This window comes from Carcharhinus amblyrhynchos, chromosome 6 (genome assembly GCF_965287045.1).
Source record: "Carcharhinus amblyrhynchos chromosome 6, sCarAmb.v2.hapA, whole genome shotgun sequence".
NCBI classification, from domain to species: Eukaryota; Metazoa; Chordata; class Chondrichthyes; order Carcharhiniformes; family Carcharhinidae; genus Carcharhinus; species Carcharhinus amblyrhynchos.
In genome coordinates, this window is record NC_137329.1 from 122821639 (window position 1) to 122842926 (window position 21288).

General features: G+C 46.5%; 1 protein-coding gene across 1 annotated transcript in view; it reads left to right on the plus strand.

The window, feature by feature from the left end:
* The window catches only part of LOC145344299 (NADH-cytochrome b5 reductase 3-like), a 40326-nt gene that overhangs the window by 2699 nt on the left and 16339 nt on the right, over positions 1-21288 (plus strand). Inside the window, exons 2-3 of the mRNA XM_080191370.1 lie at positions 8310-8438; positions 16529-16601. Of these exons, the coding sequence (XP_080047496.1) occupies positions 8310-8438; positions 16529-16601 (202 nt within the window). The remainder of the gene's footprint in view (positions 1-8309; positions 8439-16528; positions 16602-21288) is intronic.

Here is a 21288-nt window from a genome sequence, read left to right on the forward strand (position 1 = left end):
GCTGGGGTGAGTGTTTTGGCAATCTAGGGCAGTACTGAGGGCTTTAAACTTGGGGGCTAGGGTTGGAACAGAAAGTGCCAGAAAGACTCGCAGGTCTGGCAAAGTCCGTGGAGAAAGAATTAGGTTAATCGTTTTGTGTCTGCATGACTCCTTCAGAGCTGAAGAGGGTTAGAATGTGGTGGATTCTAGAGCGGAGGAGAGAGAGTGGAGCAGAATCGAAGGTCAGCAGTAGGTGGGAGCTCAGGGCAGACTGATAAATGTCATGGACCCAAGACAACAGGAGTGTTAATGATGTGGTTAAAAACTAAATAGGATGCAAGTAGTGGCACAAAAATAAGGTAACAGAATGCATCAGTAGCAGAACAAGGGTCAGCCCTCAGTGAAAGCAAAACTAGTTGCAGATGGTCCAGTGGCGGAGAGGGTTAGGGGAACATAAACCAGAATGGAGGAGAGAGTTCATGGTCTGAAGTTGTTGAAGCCAGTGTCCACTCTTCTCTCACCCGCCCCCTGCCCTCCCTACACCTATCCTTACTCCTGATGAGCGACAGTTCATTAATATTCATTTCAAGCCCATTCACTCCCACAGCTACCGCGACTACAGCTATTCGCACCCTGTTTCTGTAAGGACTCCGTCCCATTCTCCCAGTCTCTCCTCACCCTTTCATTAGTCAAAGAAGCATCCTGCGTCTCCCCGCCCCCCCCCCCCCCCCAGTCAGCATTCCTTTGGGACCGTTCTCTCTGACACTCTGGTCCACTCCTCCAACACCCCTGACACCATATCCCCATCCCATGCAATTGAAGGAGGTGTAACATCTTCTCCCTTACCTCCTCTCGTTCTAAGGCCCCAAACACTCATTTCAAGTGGAGGAGTTTGCATGCAACCTTCTTCAATTTGTTCTGATGTATCAACTGCCCCCAGTGTGGTCTCCTCTACATTGGGGAGACTGGGATGTAGACTGGCTGGCTGCTTTACGGAACACCTTTGCTCGGTTTGCAAGCAGGAGCCTGGCTTTCCAGGTGCTTGCCATTTTCGCGCTCCATCTGGCTCTCGTGCTCCAGTATCAGCTCTTTGTCTGGTACGATGTTCCAATATAGCCCAATGTAGACAGAAAGGACAGCAGCACCTCTTTGGATTAGACATGTGACAGCTGTTTGGACTTAACATTGAGTTCAACAACTTCAGACCATGAACTCTCCTCCATTTTGATTCTCTTCCAACTCCCTCCCCCACTGGGCTATCTGTAACTTGTTTTGCTTTGACAGAGTGCTGACTCTCATTCTGCTTCTGACACACTTTGCTATTTTACCTTATTGCCACTATTAACACCTGCTGTGGTCTTTAACACTACCATTCACAGTCCCTTTGTCTGGTGTCCATTGCAATCTAACCAGCGCTCCCACCTATCTTTGACCTTCTATTCTGCATTCCTCCCCCCCCCCCACCCACTATAAAACCCATCAATCTCTACCCCTCTTCAGTTCTGAGAAGTCACAACGGACTCAGTGTTTCCCTCTCCACATGTTCTGCCAGGCCTGCTGAGTTTTTCCAGCGTTTTCTGTCTGTCTTTCCGATTTCCAGCTGTATTTTGCTTTTATTTTGGTGGGGCAAGAGGTCTAGTTTGGCAAGATGAGTTAAATAGAGAAACCGTAGATGAAAGAACGAAGAAAGAATAAGGGAAATGATGCTCAGACTGTGGCAGGAAGAAACAGAATACCAAGCTAAGAGTGAACCAGCCGATAAGGCCAGAGGTTATGCAAGTAGCTTTTAATAAAAACTAAAGGTTCTGTATTTGAATATACATAGCATTCAATAGAAAACAGCTGAATTGACAGTACATATTGTACTGTCAGCACTGGGCGGCACGGTAGCACAGTGGTTAGCACTGCTGCTTCACAGCTCCAGGGTTCGATTCCTGGCTCAGGTCACTGTCTGTGTGGAGTTTGCACGTTCTCCTCGTGTCTGTGTGGGTTTCCTCCGGGTGCTCCGATTTCCTCCCACAGTCCAAAGATGTGCGGGCTAGGTTGATTGGCCATGCTAAGAAATTGCCCCTTAGTGTCCAGGGATGCGTAGGTTAGAGGTATAATGTGTAGGGATATGGGGGTAGGACCTGGGTGGGATTGTGTTCGGTGTAGAATTGATGGGTTGAAGGGCCTCTTTCTGTACTATAGGGTTCTTTGATTCTATGATTAAGTATTTATGCTCTGATTGTCATCCTGCAGCCATGTCTTTACAATGGCACAGACTGGAATCTAAATATTCAAGGCTACTTGACAATTAGGAAGGACTGGAAGCTCGGGCATGCTGGAGAGGTAGCTCTGTTAATTAAGGATGATAGCGGCACAATAGAGATGACCTTGGCTCTGGATATAAAGGTGTAGAATCAGTTTGGGTAGAGGTGAGCAATCGTAAAGGGATGAATTCTCTTGTACGAGTGGTGTACAGGCCTCTTTAAAGAATCAAAACTGGAGCGTAGGGTATGCGAGGGCAAATAATGCGGACTTGTGAGAGAGGCATGGATGTAATCATGGTTGATTTTAATCTATATGCAGATTGGGCAAAAAATTTGTTAAAGGTAGCCCTCTGAGGGCAGCAGGTTTCAGCACCATCTGGAGATCTGGTAATGTGCAATGAGTTAATGACTCCCTATTGAAGGTACATCGAAGAAACAATGATCATAATAAGAACTAGGAGCAGGAGTGGGCCATCTGTCCCCTCGAGCCTGCACTGTCATTCAATAAGATCATGGCTGATATTTTTGTGGACTCAGCTCCACTTACCCACCCGCTCACCATAACCCTTAATTCCTTTGCTGATCAAAAATTTACCTATCCTTGCCTTAAAAACATTCAATGAGGTAGCCTCAACTGCTTCACTCGGCAGGGAATTCCACAGATTCGCAACTTTGTGAAGAATTTCCTCCTCAACTCAGTCCTAAATCTGCTTCCCCTTATTTTGAGGCCATGCCCTCTAGTTCTAGTTCCACCCACCAGTGAAAACAACTTCCTTGCTTCTGTCTATTCTATTCCTGTCATAATCTTATATGTTTCTATAAGATCTCCCCTCATTCTTCTGAAGTCCAATGAGTATAGCCCCAGTCTATTCAGTGTCTCCTCATAAGCCAACCTTCTCAACTCCAGAATCTCCTCTGCACCCCCTCCAGTGTCAGTATATCCTTTCTCAAGTAAGGAGACCAAAACTGTGTACAGTACTCCAGGTGTGGCCTCACCAGCACCTTATACAGCTGCAACATAACCTCGCTGTTTTTAAATTCCATCCCTCTAGCGATGAAGGACAAAATTCCATTTTTCTTCTTAATTACCTGCTGCACCTGCAAACCAACTCCCTGTGATTCATGCACAAGGACACCCAGGTCCCTCTGCACAGCAAATTCCCATGATAGTGTGGGAAAATGTCCACTTTGGCAGGAATAAAAGAAAAGCAGTATATTATTTAAATAGAGAGAAACTGTAGAGCTCTGGTACAGTGACTTGGGTGTCTTGATAGGTGAATCACAAAATGCTAGTATGCAGGTATAGCATGTGGTTAGGAAGGCAAATAAAATGTTGCCATTCATTGCAAGGAAATGGAATATAAAAGTAGCGATGTTTCGCCACAGTTTTACTGCATACAATCATATTGTTTCCCTTGCATTTGAGGCAGTTTGGAGAAGATTCACTCAGTTGATTCCTGGGATAGGGGATTGGGGTTGTCTTATAGGGAAAAGTCAAACAGGTTGGGCTTGTATCTGTTAAAGTTTCAACTAGCGAGAGGTAATCTTTATTGAAACATATAAGATCCTGAGGGAGCTGGAGATTGAGAGGATGTTTGTGGGAGACCAGAACTGGGATTCATAATTTAAAAATAAGAGGTCTCTCGTTTAGTATTTTGATTTTATTTTAATTCTACATTGTGTTTGCATTTCTAACCTCAGCCTGTTGCACTGCTCCAGTGAAACTCAAAGTAAGTTTGAGGAATCTCCCAATTAGGCAGATTTCATAGGATCCCTACAGTGCAGAAGGAGGCCATTCGGCCCAGCCAAATGAGTTCTGCAATCTCAGAATGAATTCTCTCTCCTATTTTGACTGGGTTCTTCTATCATGTACTGGTCTGAATCACGTTTTCTGTGGTTTTTATGTTTTTGACAGCGCTGTTCATTATTCTGCCATTTGTACAAACGCTGGGCAAACGTTTTGTTTATTTGCTGCAGCCATGATCACTCCCTTTGCCTTTTGTTCCGTGACAAAGATGTCCTTTAATCTCTCCAGTCCTCTGTGCTATTCCAGACCTTCCCTTTTTGTTCCTCGTTCCCTTCCCGGCACCTTTCGACAGTTCAAACCCGTCACATTTCTGCCTCAGTTCTGCAGAGTCAATTTCATCTTGAAAGGTTAAGTTTTGTTTCTCTTTCCACAGCTGTTGCCAGACCTTCTGAGTATGTCCGACAGTTTCTGTGTTTATGCCATACAGCAGTCAGTCTGAATGTCCTGTTTCTGTGCTGTACATTCTGTGGTTGTTTGAGGTTGATGTCCTTGGCGAGAATCATTAAGTTAGAACGAGGTTAGATGTGGAAAGGATTTTCTTTTTTTTTTGACGACTCTGGGCAGTTTGCAGGGCCAGGTACTGAGTGAAGATTCATTGCAACAGTTCAAAAAGAAGCTGAATTATTTAACTGCAGTCCATGAGAACTCCATTTAATCTTGGCCTGTTAGCGTTTCCAGTTTCTTTGTACCTCGACGTATCTGCAATCTCCAACAATCTGTTTTGATCAGCCCCTGGATGTTAAGAGAGGCATTCATAGAATCCCTACAGTGTAGAAGGAGGCCGTTCGGCCCATTGAGTCTGCAATGATCACAATTCCACCCAGGCCCTATCCCCATAACCCGGCATATTTACTCTGCTAATCCCCTTGACACTAGGGCCAATTTAGCATGGCCAGTCAACCTTAAACCGTACATCCTTGGAGTGTGGCAGGAAACCTGAGCAGCCAGAGGAAACCCATGCAGACATGGGGAGAATGTGCAAACTCCACAGAGACAGTGACCTGAGGCTGGAATTGGACCTGGGTCCCTGCCGCTGTGAGGCAGCAGTGCTAACCATTGTGCTGTCCCAACCCTCAGATGTCACTTTTCCTGAAATAGCCTGGGGCTTTTTTTTTACAAAATATATAGCACAGAATCAGGCCATTGGGCCCATCTGATCCATGCTGATGTTAATCCCACCCCATTCTTTCCTATCCTGTCAGCATATCATACATCAAGAATCATACAGTGCAGGAGAAGCTCTTCAGCCCAAGAAGTCTACATTGACCCTTCCCCTTCCTCCCTCGAGTAAATATGTGGATTTCCCCTCAGTGTATCTAAAACTATTCACCTCAAATGCTTCATGTGATATCAAGTGCATATTCTCACCACTCTGGGTGAAGACATTTCTTCTCAACCCCTTATTGGATTTATTGGTGACTATCTTAATTTGTGGCCTCGAGTTTTGGTCTCTCTCTCGAGGGATTTTTTTTTTCCCCCAAATGTCTTTACGCTTAAGAGGCTGAATTAGTACACATTATCCCTCAAACAATGCTCGGAACAGCATTTATTCCATAGCTATTTGTGTGAGCTTGCTGTGTGTAGATTGACTGCTGCAGTAGTATCTGCGTTTGATAAAGTTTTTCATTAACAGTAGGGCACTCTGGGGCACGATGAGATTGTGAAAGGTGCTATAAAAGTGCAAGTCTGCGTTTCGTTTTGGAGAAAGCTACGCAGCAGAAATATATATTCCAATTGTAAAAGTCACCAAGACATCAGAAACAATTTGTGTGATGAAACGGGAGAGGCCGGTGCAGGAGTAATCTCAGTGGCTGTTTTTGGCTCACTTCACCTTTCTTGTTATGCCCTGAATGACCTGGGTTTGGTTTAGGGAGTACAATTTCAAAGTCTTTAGTGAGATGAAAGTTAACAACACAGTAATTGGTGAGCAGGATTGCAGACTTCAGGGCTGACAAATGGCAGATACAGTTAAGGTGGATAAGTATGAAAGTTTATTTATTAGTGTCGCAGGTTGGCTTGCGTTAACACTGCAATGAAGTTACTGTGAAAATCCCCGAGTCGCCGCACTCTGGCGCCTGTTCGGGTACACTGAGGGAGAGTTTAGCATGACCAACCAGCACATCTTTCAGACTGTGGGAGGAAACTGGGGCACCTGGAGGAAACCCACTCAGACACGAGGAGAACGTGCAGATTCCGCACAAACAGTGACCTAAGCTGGGAATTGAACCCGGGTCCCTAGCACTGTGAGGCAGCAGTGCTAACCACGGGGCCATCGTGCTGCCCCATGATGTACTTTGAGAAGGGCAACATGGTGAGACAATGTAATCTAAATGGGACTATTGTGAGGGTACAAGGGCAGAGCAATTTGGGGGGGGGGTTGGGGGTGTAGGGGGTTGCATATTTAGTAATCCTTGCAGGTGGCAGGATAAGTTAATTTGGGAGTTTTGGAAATGTATGGGGTATTTGGCGTTGTAAATAGTTGAATTCGAAAGCCTGGAAGTTGTATGAAACCTTGGTCAGTTCTCAGCTGGACTACAGTTTACTGTTCTGGGCGCGATTCCAAAGATGTGCAGGCTAAGTGGATTGGCCGTGCTAAATTGCCCCTTAGTGTTAGGGGGACTAGCTCGGGGAAATGCATGGGGTTATGGGGATAGGGCCTGGATAAGATTGTGGTTGGTGCAGTCTCGATGGGCCAAGTGGCCTCCTTCTGCACTGTAGGATTGAGAGAGTCTGGATCTCTGAGTCATCCTGACTCAAAACATTGGCCCTATTCTCTCCACGGGTGCTATGAGACCTGCTGAGATTTTCCAGCATTTTCTGTTTTTGTTTAACACGAGATAGTCAGAAGATGCCATACAAATGCAGATATATGTGATGAAGTGCTTCCTTCTATTCTTTCTGAACACTTCTCCCACATTTCGTACCAATTTATGGTCTGTCTTGAAACATGGTTCAGGATCAATCTTCGGGAATGGTTGGCGCAGTGGTTAGCGTTGATGCCTTATGGCACTGGGGACCCAGGTTCAATCCTGATCTCAGGTGACTCACACACGCACTCCCCCTGTGTCCTTCTGACAACCGCTACTGAACCCCTTTGTGATAAAACTCTCCACGTGCCTCTGAACCGGTGACTGTGACTAATGACCCCCTAGAAAGATTTAAGGGTAATGGGGACAGGGCCTGGGTGGGATTGTGATTGCTGGAGACTTGATGGGCTGAATGGCCTCATTCTGCACTATATGATTCTATGACACTTTTGAAGGAGAAGGGGGTATGAAGTAGTTTGCCGGGGATTTGTTATGTAGCCATTGTGGGGGAAACTGGGATTTTAGCACAGGGAAGGTTAAAGGGAGATTTAGGAGGTATTCAAAATTGTGAAGGTTTATTATTTTCAGAGCAAATAAGGAGAAGCTGGTACCTCTGGTGGGTTGGTCAGACAGAAAGAAATTCCTCAACACCAGTTTAAAGTCCAAACAGGTTTGTCAGAAACAGGTGAAATATTTAGAGGATTAAAAGAACCAGGAGGGAAATTAGATTAAATGTTTTCACGCACAGGTGTTAAGATCTAGAAAGCAATGCCTGAAATGTTGGCGATCCTCTCCCCTTTGAGCCAGCAGTTTGTGGTGTCGGTGGTAGCCATAATGTGGAATTGCCGGTGTTGGACTGGGGGAGACGCAGTAAGTAGACCCTCAACACCAGGTTAAAGTCTAACGGGTTTATTTGTTAGCACGAGCTTTCAGAGCACCCCTTTATCAGGTGAGGTCATCGGGGCAATGCTCCGAAAGCTCACGCTACCAAATAAATCTGTTGGACTTTAACCTGGTGTTGTGCGACTACTTACTATTGCCTTCTAAAGGCCAGTCCAGCGCTGGCAACTCCACATCATGAAGGATTGGTGGGATAGGATTCTGTGGGAACTTTCAAAAAGCAATTGGACTTGTATTTGAAGAGTATTAATTTTCAGGGTTATTAATGGGATTAAATTAGACATTCAAACACCAGGTAAAGTTCCACAAAGGACCATAGGCATCTCACTGTATTAGAAAGAGACAATTGATTATATAATTTGAGGGGGCCCACTCCACAGCAAGGTAGCTCCATAAACCACCACGGCCAGTATGGGGATGGAAGCTGTGACATTGGCATCGCTCAGAATCGCACACTAACAATCTCACCAACTGAGCGAACCAACCCAAACACGGGCGGTTATGGGTTGAATGAAGTCTCGTGCTTATGATTCAATGGTGATATTTGTGCCTCCATTTTTGCAGGTGTTCCATTCCTTTGTATGGTCGCTGGTTGACTTTGTTCTGAGGCTACTTCACCTCAAAGTTAAAGGTCCACCAGTCACACTCGAGGACCCAAACGTCAAGTATCCACTGAAGCTGATTAGCAAAGAGGTGAGTGACGGTGTGAACTCGCTGGAAATTGACCCGAGTAGATTTTTGATTTGATTTATTATCGTCGTATGTATTGGCATACAATGACAAGTATTGTTTCTTGCGCGCTATACAGACAAAACATACCGTTCATAGAGAAGGAAATGAGACAGCGTGCCGAATGTAGTGTTACAGCCCTAGCTAGGGTGTAGAGAAAGATCAACTTGATGCGAGGTAGGTCCATTCGAAAGTCTGACAGCAGCAGGGAAGAAGCTGTTCTTGTGCCAAATATGTAAGAGATTGAATTAGAACATTGTTAGAGAATTTAAGAGTTAGAATGAAACTTTAGAAGCGTAGAATTAGAAGGTATGCTGGGCACAGCTTGCAAGAAGCCGCCCTGCTCCAGCAACTTCCTGAGACAGAAATTGTAGCAGTAATCCGAACTTCCTGTGTCGCTATTCACCTGCTGACTTCAGCCGTGATGCTGGGCATGTTGGCAGGTTAGGGGCTAATAATCAAACCTCTTTTGTACCTCGGAAGGATGGGAATTTCAGTGTGTAAAGAATAGCAGTGGTGTGTTATTGAGATGTTGGTGCAGCTTTCCCTCTGCTGCTGGTATCGGAGTAGGATCTGCAAGGTACATTTTGAGCAAGAATATTATGTCACTGGGAAAGCTCCTACTGTGAATCTTTCACCTCTGTTTCTGGCAGAGGTAAAACAGAAAGAAATCCCACAATGCCAGTTTAAAGTCCAAACAGGTTTATTTGTAGCAAAAGCCACAAGCTTTCGGGACAGCCTGTCCCTTCGTCAGGTGGCTGGGAGCTCTGCTCGTAAAAATGACACACAGACACAAACTCAATTTACATGCATAATGATTGGAATGTGAGTCTTTACAGCTAATCAATTCTTAAAGGTGCAGACAATGTGAGTGGACTCAGAGGTGCCAGTTTCTCCTTATTTGCTCAGAAAAAAATAAAGCCTCACGATTTTGAATACCTCCTAAATCTCCCTTTTAACCTTCTCTGTGCTGGAATTCCAGTTTCCCCCACAATCGTTGCACAACGAATCTCCAGCAAGCTACTTTATATCCTCTCCTCCTCCAAAGGTATCATAGAATCATAGGATCCTACAATGCAGAAGGAGGCCATTCGGCCCATCGAGTCTGCACTGACCACAGTCCCACCCAGGCCCTGCCCCATAACCTTTAGATCTTTCTCGGGGGTCATTAACCACAGTCACCGGTTCAGAGGCAACTGGAGAGTTTAGTCACAAAGGGATTCAATAGTGGTTGTCAGAAGGACATGGGGAGAGTGCGTGTGAGAGTCACCTGAGATCAGGATTGAACCTGGGTCCCTGGCGTCATGAGACATCAATGTGCCAACCATTCCCAAAGATTGATCCTGAACCATGAACAGGTATATCTTTAACAGTTAGAATGATCAACACAGGCAGAGAGACGATGGTGCAGTGGGAATGTCATAGGACTAGTACTCCAGATGCCCAGGCTTGTTCTCGGGGGACGTTGGTTCAAATCCCACTCTGAATAAAATCCCTCAATGAATAAAATCTGGATTATAAAGCTAATATTGACATGAGACTATTATCGACTGTCATTAGACATTCTGATCCCTTCAGTGAAGGAAATCTGCACAGTGTGACCTACACGTGACTCCAGACCCACAGCAATGTGGGTGACTCTTACTTGTTCTCTGAAATGGTCCAGCAAGCCACTCAGTTCAAGGGCAATTTTGATTTGATTTATTATTGTCACATGCATTAACATACAGTGAAAAGTATTGTTTCTTGCGCTATAGAGACAAAGCATACTGTACATAGAAAAGGAAAGGAGAGTGTGCAGAATGTAGTGTTACAGTCATAGTTAGGGTGTAGAGAAAAATCAACTTAGTGCGAGGTAGATCCATTCAAAAGTCTGGTAGCAGCAGGGAAGAAGCTGTTCTTGAGTCAGTTGGTACGTGATCTCTCACTCATGCATCTATTTCCCGACGAAAGAAGGTAGAAGGGACAATGTCCGGGATGTGTGGGGTCCTTAATTATGCTGGCTGCTTTTGAGGCAGCAGGAAGTGTAGACAGAGTCAATGGATGGAAGGATGGTTTGTGTGATGGATTGGGCTACATTCATAACCTTTTGTAGTTTCGTGTGGCCTTGGGCAGAACAGGAGCCATACCAAACTGTGATACAACCAGAAAGAATGCTTTCTATGGTGCATCTGTAAAAGTTGGTGAGAATCGTAGCTGATGTGCCAAATTTCCTTAGTCTTCTGAGAAAGTAGAGGTGTTGGTGAGCTTTCTTAACTATAGTGTTGGCATGGGGGAGAACCAGGACAGGTTGTTGTCCAATTAGGGATGGGCAGCAAACGTTGACCTTGCCAGTGACACCTACATCCCATGAATGAATTAAATACAACCTATGCCTTAATGAGATTTTATTTGTGTCAAGAAGCAAGTAGATTGGCCATGCTAAATTGTCCCTTGGTGCTCAAAGATGTATGGGTTAGGACTATTAGTGGGGAAAATACATGGGGTTATGGGCATAGGGGCTGGGTGGGGCTGTTGTTGATGGGCTGAACGGCCGCCTCCTGCACTGTAGGGATTCTATGAAACCCAGACTCCCTTCTTGTGTACAGTATAAACTGGTCGCCTAAACCGGGTAGCAATAAAAGGGGGTTTAGAGAGAGTCAAGAGGGAAGAACCTGCTCTCTTTGGCAGAAAGGTCGACAATCAGAGAGCACCAATTTTAAGATGATTAACAAAAGAACCAATGGTGACATGGGCTCGGGGGGTGGATGGATGGGCGAGGATTGGGCCTGGGGGGGGGGGCGGGGTGGTGGTTGGATGGGTGGGCGAGGGGGAGGGGTTGGGTATGGGGGGGGGAGGTGGCGAGGGGGAGGGGTTGGATGGGTGGGCGAGGATTGGGGTTTGGGGGGGGGTGGATGGGTGGGCAAGGACTGAGCCTGGGGGGGGAGGGGTTGGATGAGGGTCGAGGGGGAGGGGTTGGATGGGTGGGCGAGGACTGGGGTTGGGGGGGGGGTGGGGCGGGGGAGGTTGGATGGGTGGGTGAGGACCGGGCCAGGGGGAGCGGGGGCGGTGGGTTGAGTGGATGGTTGGAGGACGATCGGGCCTGGGGGGGATGGGGGGGGGGGGGGAGGTGTGTGTGTGTGTGTGTGTGTGTGAGAGGATCGGGGCTGGGGGCGTTCTTTTTAAGCCGTGAGCACTTGGAGCTGGAATGCACTGCTTCATTCTGGTGGAGTTGATTCGATAATGAGCTTCAGAAGGGTACTGGATAATTGCAGGAGGGAAAATATTAGCAGCGCTCTGGTGTAAAGCGGTGGGGTGTGGAGAGGAGGGTGTGTTGCTCTTGGCAGACATGATGGGCCGAATGGCAGCCTCCTGTTATGTGGTCATTCCACGATTCTCAAAGCTGTTCCGTGCCCAACAACAAGGGTGGAATCTTCCCGTCCCACCACGGGAACCGTAGCAGGCGCCGACACGGACCATGCGAAGGTCCGTTGACCCCGGGCGGGATTTTCTGGGAGTGAGTGTAGTTGGAAAATCCCGCCCCAAGTGACTCAAACCTAGTCAAAGTGTGACCCACGTGTAAATGTCTATACAATGAACAAATGAAGGCTGTCAGTGGTTTCTGATAGTTTTGTAAACCTCACCTCTGTACAGCTTCACTCTGTGGACTTGACTTTGTTACTGTTTACATGAAGCCCCTTATCATACACCAGAGTGTTTGCTCTGGAGTGAACCATTAACACCTCAAGTTACACACCAGCGTACTGTTACAGACGGTAAAGATTAAATTAACTTTACTCAGGATCAGTCGGGATGAAATACAGTAAATAGCAGCGTGCCCCATGCACCGTGTCCTGTTGTGATTAATCTGTCACAGATAAATCACTGACTCTCGGCTTTGAGGTGACTCAAAACAATATTTTCCAGGCACCAGGCAGTCAGTGTTGTAACCTTCGTTTGCAGCTCTGTTCCACTCTGACCGGCGGGCTTTACAAGCACCTGTAGCAGCGTTTGTGAATTTATTATTTGATCTTACTCAGAATACTCTGGAATCTTTCTCCCTCTCTCTCCCAGCTTCTAGTTGCAGTGAGGCTGTGAAATAGACGTCAGTCTCTGTTAACTGGCTCTTGGGTAAACCGGAGGTATACTGCCAGTTGCGCTGCACGTTGCATTTGTCCTTTTGGTAGTGAGGGGGAGGTAATTGGCATCTCTTTTAGATTCAAGAGGTTTGCTGCTGATGTGATAAAGTTAAAGTTTATTTATTAGTGTCACAAGTAGGCTTACATTAACAATACAATGAAGTTACTGTGAAAATCCCCCAGTCGCCACACTCTGGCACCTGTTCGGGTACACTGAGGGCGAATTTAGCATGGCCAATGTGCCTAACCAGCACATCTTTCGCACTCCGGGAGGAAACCGGAGCACTGGAGGAAACCCATGCGGACAAAGACTACAAACTCCACGCAGACGGTGAGCCAAACCAGGAATCGAAGCTGAGTCCCTGGTGTTGTGAGGCAGCAGTTCTAACCACGGTGCCACCGTGATAGCTGGCTCTGACCAGACAGGTATCCTGGAGACCTGTCGATGGGCTTTCACGTGGCTTTGGGATCCCTCCCTGACTTCAGATAGCCCATCAAATTAATGATATTTTTTATTTTATTTTCTCATGGGATGTGAGTGGCGCTGGCAAAGCCTGCATCTATTGCCCACCCCTAATTGCCCCTGAGAATCTGGTGAGAAAGTAACTTCGTGAGTCACTGAGGTTCCTGTAGGTACACCCACACTGCTGTTAGGAAGTGAGTTTCAGCATTTTGACCCAGTGACATTCAATCTAGTTCCAAGTCAGGATGGTGTGTGGCTTGGAGAACATCTTGCACATTGCTGCTGACACCAACCCATGCCCCACCCCACTAAATAACACTGTCCCTCCCCATACTGTGTCGGTTCACCAGAATGACCCCAGGATTTGAGAACAGGTTGTGTGGACAAGGCTTGCATTCTTTGGAGTAATGACTTTAATGAGGCCCGTGGTGTGGACCTCTTAGAACATGAGCTCCCTGACTAAGGCAGAAATGGCTTGTGCAATCAGGGAGCTGTGCATGTGTACAGAATGTGGCCTGACAGGGTTACTGGCCCTCCGGGTTTACACTCTGTGTACAAGGAAGCACCAAGTCTGAGTGTAGCTGACTATGTAAATAAATCTAAACTTGGTGAAAGGACACCAGCCTCTGGAGTTGTTTCATTGTTTTGAGTACTAGATGATCAAGGCTCAATCTAATCACTTTATTAAAAATAATAAAACAATTTGATCGGGTCAATATAGAGGAGCTCTTTCCTCTGGTACAGAGGGCGTAATATTAAAATCAGACCATTGGCGAGTGATGTCAGGAAGCATTTCTTCACAAAAAGGGTTTTGGAAATCCCCCCTCCCCCCCCAAAATCTGTTGCGGCTGTGTGGGGCAAGTGGGCAAATGTCTTGTGTAGATAGGATGAAGAAATTGGAGATTTTATAGAAATGCTCAATCCCCTGAGAAATTGGGATAGAGTTAGATCGGGAGAAACTGTTCCTGTTGGTGGAAGGATTGAGAAGCAGTGGACTCTGGTTTAAGATAATTGGCAAAAGAAACAGAAGTGACATTATCATGCAGCGAGTGGTTAGGATCTGGAATGCACAGCCTGGGAGGGTGCTGGAGGCAGCTTCAACTGAAGCATTTGAAAGGGAAATTCACTGTTATCTGAAAAGCAAGAATGTGCAGGGCTGTGGGGAGAGGGTGGAGGATGGTGACACTTAGACAACGCGCTCATTTTTAACATTCATTCGTGGGACATGAGTGTTGTTGGCTGGCCAACATTTATTGTAAAAAGTCTGACAACACCAGGTTTTAGTCCAACCTATTTATTTGATAATATTCTCACAAGCTTTCGAGGGGTTACCCTCTTCATCAGGTGAATGGAGAGTTCTGGCCTCAGACAGAGCATATAAAGCACAGACAGTTTAGAGATTACTGATTAAAATGCGAATCCTTACACCTAACCTGCTGTTCAAGACCTGAAGTGGCTGACAATGTGAGTGGTAGGAGCACTGATCACAGTTTAAAGAGATGTGTATTGTCTCCAGACAGTACAGTAAGTGAGGTTTTGCAAACCCAGGCAAGTCACGGGGGATGTCCCGAAGCATGGTACATTGGGGAGACCATGCAGACGCTACGACAACGGATGAATGAACATCGCTCGACAGTCACCAGGCAAGACTGTTCCCTTCCTGTTGGCGAGCACTTCAGTGGTCACGGGCATTCAGCCTCTGACCTTCGGGTAAGCATTCTCCAAGGCGGCCTTCACAACACACGACAGCGCAGAGTCGCTGAGCAGAGACTGATAGCCAAGTTCCGCACACATGAGGACGGTCTCAACAGGGATCTTGGGTTCATGTCGCACTATCTGTAACCCCCGTGACTTGCCTGGGTTTGCAAAACCTCACTTACTGTACTGTCTGGAGACAATACACATCTCTTTAAACTGTGATCAGTGCTCCTACCACTCACATTGTCAGCCACTTCAGGTCTTGAACAGCAGGTTAGGTGTAAGGATTCGCATTTTAATCAGTAATCTCTAAACTGTCTGTGCTTTATATGCTCTGTCTGAGGCCAGAACTCTCCATTCACCTGACGAAGAGGGTAACCCCTCGAAAGCTTGTGAGAATATTATCAAATAAATAGGTTGGACTAAAACCTGGTGTTGTCAGACTTTTTACTGTGTTTACGCCAGTCCAACGCCGGCATACCCACATCACAACATTTATTGTCCATTCCCAGTTGCTGTTGGAGAGATTTGAGAGTCAGTCACATTGCAGTGGCTCTGGTGTCACATGTAGGCCAGACCAGGTAAGGACAGCAGATTTCCTTCGCTAAAGGATGTTAGTGACCCAGATGGGGGTTACTCGACAATTGACAATGGTTTCATTGTCATCATCAGTAGATTCTTAATTCCAGATTTCTTTATTGAATTCAAATTCAACGGAACCATTGCAAGGGTGGGATTCGAGAACAGGTTCCCAGAACATTATCTGAGATTAATTGTCTATTGATGATACTGCTAGACTCTCATCCCTCCCCTTAAAGCCCCCCTTGGAGAGTTGGGGCAAACTGTTGGTCTGAATGGCAGTCTCTGCGCTGTTACAATTTTGTAGTACTGGTTATGAATGATGGGGTGGAGGGATTGAGCTCAGTTTTGCTCTGTTGTGATTCTGTACATTGTTACACAGAGCTGACCAAGGACAATACTTGTTCATTGTCACCACAGCTTTCATGGGGACAGTGGCATTACTGCTTTGGCAATTGGGGGCCATCCCTGTGCCCTCATCAGGGGTGATGACCCATGGTTTGGGAGTGGCCGCTCTGGCCTATTCGTTCCACAGGCAGTTCAGAGAATCGTAGAATCCCTACAGTGCAGAAGGAGGTCATTTGGCCCACTAAGTCTGCACTGACCACAATCCCACCCAGGCCCTATCCCCGTAACTCCATGCATTTACCCTAGCTGATCCCCCTGACGCTAAGGGATGTTTTAGCCAATCCACCTAAGTTGCACATTTTTGGACTGTGGGTGAAAACCGGAGCACCTGGAGGAAACCCATGCAGACACAGGGAGAACATGCAGCCTCCACACAGACAGTGACCCAAGGCTGGAATTGAAGCCAGATCCCTGGCACTGTGAGGCAGCAGTGCTAACCACTGTGCCATTGTGCCACCCCATGAACTCAATTGTGCTGACTTTAGTGAACTCAGGGCAACAGGTATTCTGAACCCTCTGATTCACCAGGGAAATTCCTCTCCTTGTGTCAGCATTTGTTGTAGGACATTGATAGAGATTGATCAGTGTGATTGGTCAATAAGTTCATTAAAAGTGTTTTATGTGATTTATGGAACTTGGTTTGATTTGTCTTGTAACAATTAACATTCTGAATGCCAATAGCCTCTGTTCTGTCTCCCTGATTGAATCAAAGCATCTGTGGAAATTCAATCTGTGGGGGTGAGGATATTTGGAAAGTCTCATTGTGTTCATATCGTTGCTCTTTTCAGGTTGTTTCCCATGACACGCGGAGGTTCCGGTTCGCACTCAATTCTCCAGAACATGTTTTGGGTTTGCCAGTCGGTGAGTGTTTATCCGATCATAGAATCCCTGTGGTATAGAAGGAGGCTATTTGGCGCATCGAGTCTGCGCCCAGAGGAAACCCACGCAGACATGGGGAGAATGTGCAAACTCCGCACAGACAGTGACCCAAGCCGGGAATCGAACCCGAGCCCCTGGCTGCTGTGAGGCAGCGGTGCTAACCACTGTGTCACCGTACCGTCCTCGATAAAAGTTTGGAAATCTCCTGAGTTTCTGATTTCCGTCGGTTAATAAGAGTGACTGCAGCCAGCCCGATCTCCGTTCACTGCAGGGGGACCAGAGGATCCTGCTGGCTGGAGAATTCCGCCCATTGCATTTTGGAAGTTAAGTAGGAAGGATTACTTGAATGTTAAAAATAAAATGTTGAGTAATCTCAGCAGTTCTGGCACCATCGCAGCCGAGGGAAACTGTTAATGTTTCACAGAATCGCAGAATACTACAGTGCAGAAGAGGTCCTTTGGCCCATCGAGTCTTCACCAATGCATGAAAGGCCCTGACCTCCCCACCTAATCTCACTTGCCAGCACTTGGCCCATAGCCTTGAATGTTATGATGTGCCAAGTATTCATCCAGATATTTTTTAAAGGATGTGAGTCATCCCGCCTTCACCACCCTCCCAGGCAGCACATTCCAGACCGTCACCATCCTCTGGGTAAAAAAAGACTTTCCTCAAACCCCCGCCCCCCCCCCCCCCCCCCCCAAACCTCCCGCCCCTCGCTTTTAACTCATGTCCCCTCATAACTGACCCTTCAACTAAGGGGAACAGCTGCTCCCTATCCACGCCCCTCATAATCTTGACCACCTCGATCAAGACACCCCCTCAGTCTTCTCTGCTCCACAGAGAGAATAACCCAAGCCGATCCAACCTCTCCTCGTAAATTAAATGTTCCATTCCAGGCAGCATCCTGGTGAATCTCCTCTGCACCCCCTCCAGTACAATCACATCCCTCCGATAATGTGGCGACCAGAACTGCGCACAGTACTCCAGCTGTGACCTCAAAGTTCTACTCACTCTTTTGACTCTTTTTAAGATGTGATGGGTTGTACGTTAATTAAGAATGGTTTTTTAATGGACACTTGCTTTATTTTTACAATTAAAAGAATTAATTTACTCCTGGGACATGAGCATTGCCGGCTAGGCCAGCATTTTTTGTTCATTCCTAATTGCTCTCCAGAAAGTGGTGGTGAACTGCCTCCCTGAACCTCTGCAGTTTAAGCAAGTTTTTAAAAGTTTTTTTTTTGTAGGTTTATGATGCAACTTAAAAATTGAACATTTGATTTGATTTATTATTGTCACATGTATTAACATAGTGAAAAGTATTGTTTCTTGCACACTATACAGACAAAGCGTACTGTTCATAGAGAAGGAAAGGAGAGTGCAGAATGTAGTGTTACAGTCATAGCTAGGGTGTAGAGAAAGATCACTTTACTGCAAGGTAGGTCCATTCAAAAGTCTGACAGCAGCAGGGAAGAAGCTGTTCTTGAGTCGGAGGAACTTCTTCACTCAAAGGGTGGTGAATCTCTGGAATTCTCTGCCTGTTGAAGTGGTGGAGGCTGCCTCGCTAAATATTTTTAAGAAGCGGGTTGATGGGTTTTTGATAAGAGGGGGGATTAGGGGTTATGGGGAGAGGGCGGGAAAGTGGAACTGAGCCACGACAGATCAGCCATGATCTTATTGAATGGCGGGGCAGGCTCGAAGGGCTAGATGGCCTACTCCTGCTCCTATTTCTTATGTTCTTATGAGTCGGTTGGTACGTGACCTCTGACTGTTGTACCTTTTTTCCTAAGGAAGAAGGTGGAAGAGAATGTCCAGGGTGTGTGGGGTCCTTAATTATGCTGGCTGCTTTGCCGAGGCAGCGGGAAGTGTAGACAGAGTCAATGGATGGGAGGCTGGTTTGCAGGATGGCTTAGGCTACATTCATGACCCTTTGTAGTTCCTTGTGGTCTTGGGCAGAGCAGGAGCCAGAGGTGTGGAAAAAAAAAAGAATGCTTTCTGTGGTACATCTATAAAAGTTGGTGAGAGTCGCAGTTGACATGCCAAATTTCCTTAGCCTTCTGAGAAGGTAGAGGCGTTGGTGGGGCTTTCTTAACTGTAGTTTCGGCATGGAGGGACCAGGACAGGTTGGTGATCTGGGCACCTGAAAACGTGAAGCTCTCGACCCTTTCTACTTTTCCCCATTGACGTAGATGGATGTGTTCTCTGTCGATGTATTGCATCTCTTCAGATAAGTTTGACTTCGCTGTGGAGGGAGAGGGTAGGGACATGTGACTGGAGAACTGAGTGGCCAATTCAGACCCATGGGTTCTCTGCTGGGTGGGGTGGTGTTGCATTAAAGTGAGTTCCTAACAAATGAAGCAGTTTGGTATCCTTCAATCTAGCTGTGTTGAAATAGTGGCGTTGGGAAGTTACATAAAATCATAGAATCCCTGGAAGACACAGGATAGCGGTGGAAGGGTGTTTTTCTGAATGGAGGTCTGTAACTAGAGTTGTTCCACAGGGATCAGTGCTGGGTCCTCCGCTGTTTGTTTTCTACCAAGTAATTTATATACATTGCATAGTTGGCCCAGTTAGCAAGTTTGTGGATGATACTAAGATTGCTGGAGTTGCGGGTGGTGATGAAGATTCAGAGAGTACAGCAGGATGTAGATCGGCTGGAAAATTGGGCAGAGAAATGGCAGATGGAATTTATCCCGAACAAATGTGAGGTGATGCGTTTCGGTAGATCCAATTCAGGTGGGAGCTATGAAATAAATGGCAGAACCGTCAGGAGCACAGACACAGATCTGGGAGTGCAGGACCACAGATCCTTAAAAGTGGCAGCACAGGTGGGAAAAGGTGGTGAAGAAAGCATACGATACGCTTACCTTCATTGGGACAGGGCATCTAGAATAAAAGCAAATTATGATAGTTATATAAACATTGGTTAGGCCACATTTGGAATACTGTGTCCAATTCTGATCACCACTCTACCAGAAGGGTGTGGACACTTTGGAGAGAGTACGGAAAAGGTTTACCAGGATGCTGCCTGGTCTGGATTGTTTTAGGTATGAGGAGAGGTTGAATAAACTGGGATTGTTCTCTCTGGAAAGACGGAAGCTGAGGGGCGACCTGATATAAGTTTATAAAATTATGAGGGGTGTGGATAGGGTGAAAAGTTGGAAACTTTTTCCCAGGGCAGAAATGACAATTACAAGGCGGGGGGGGGCAAGCTCAAGATAAGGAGGGAAAGGTTCAGTGGAGGTGGGTGGGGGAAACTTTTTACACAGAGGGTGGTGGGGACCTGGAATGCGCTGCCTCAACCACAGTGAGATGGTTGAGGCAGATATGTTAGCGACATTTAAGACTTATCTGGATAGGCACATGAACAGACGGGAAATAGAGAGGTATAAGTGGTTTGTTCCCGTGCTGTATTGTTCTTTGTTGCTTGTTCAGTTCAGGAAAAGATCATTTACCCATCAAGTCTGCACTGACTTTCCGACAAAGCATCTGACCCTGACCCAGGCCCTTGCCCTGTAACCCCACATATTTAACTCGCTAATCCCCCAAACCTACACGTATTGGGACACTAACAGGCAATTTATGGTGAGCTTTGACTTTAAGCCAATCAGCTTTTATGTTACTGGCATCTACCCACTTCCTGAGAGATTCAAACTCGTCATCGCGCGCTCCTTGAGAAATACAGTTGAGTCAAAGCAGCAAAACAGTCCTGGCAGCTGTTCAGCTGCTGGCTCGATCGCCAAGTTCACCACAGAGTGAATGATGGGCTTCAGTTAAGAACTGAAACTGCTGAACAATAGTAGCCTGTTACGTGGTTAGTGAATATGAACACAGCAGTTAACAGCAGGCCATTCAGCCCCTCGAGCCTGCTCCAAGACTCATTCAAATCCCAGCTGATCCAAATGCAGCCCCAACTTCACATTCCGCCTACCCCCAGTAACCTTTGAGCCTTACCAGTCAAAAATCTACCTACCTCTGCTGGAAAAACATTGAAAGGCCCTGCCTCTACCAGCCTCTAGGGAAGAGTTCATGACCCTCTGAAGGGGGAAAAAAATTCTGACGTTAGTTTTAAGTGGGAGACCCCCTCACCACCCACCCACCCCCCCCCCCCCCCCCCCCCCCCGCTTATTTTTAAACAGTTTACCTCTGGTTCTTGTTTGTTGAATCCGCTACGTAGTGGTTGCTACCAGCGACCAAGGTTAAATCACGACACAAAAAAGTTTAGGTGGATTTCCCTTAGACTTGATAAATCAATCCCCCCTGCGCCCTCCCCCTCCAGTGTAAGCTGGTATTTTCAAAATCTCAACTCTCAAGCTACAACTAGAGTTGGAGAACTTGAGGAATGGTTTATGATGAAGTCATGGAAATGTTTGCGGCAGTTTTGTCCCTTTTTTTTGAGTGCGGGCATGTTTAATTTGAACGTTCGTGTAGCCGATGCTTTTTTCTTTCCGAGGACTTTTCTTTGACCAGTCAGTGAAATCGGTGTCACTGTTTTGGTTTTTCTATCTAGGGAAGGATACATTTAGGGAGGGGTAGAGCAACAATTCACTGGATTGGTTGTTGGGATGAGAGGGTTGCCCTATGGTTGAAAGCAAATTGGGCCCCTTCGCTCTGCAGTTTAGAACGGTTTGCCAGGGTAGACGTGAAGGAAAACCTAGAACATGTGGGGCAC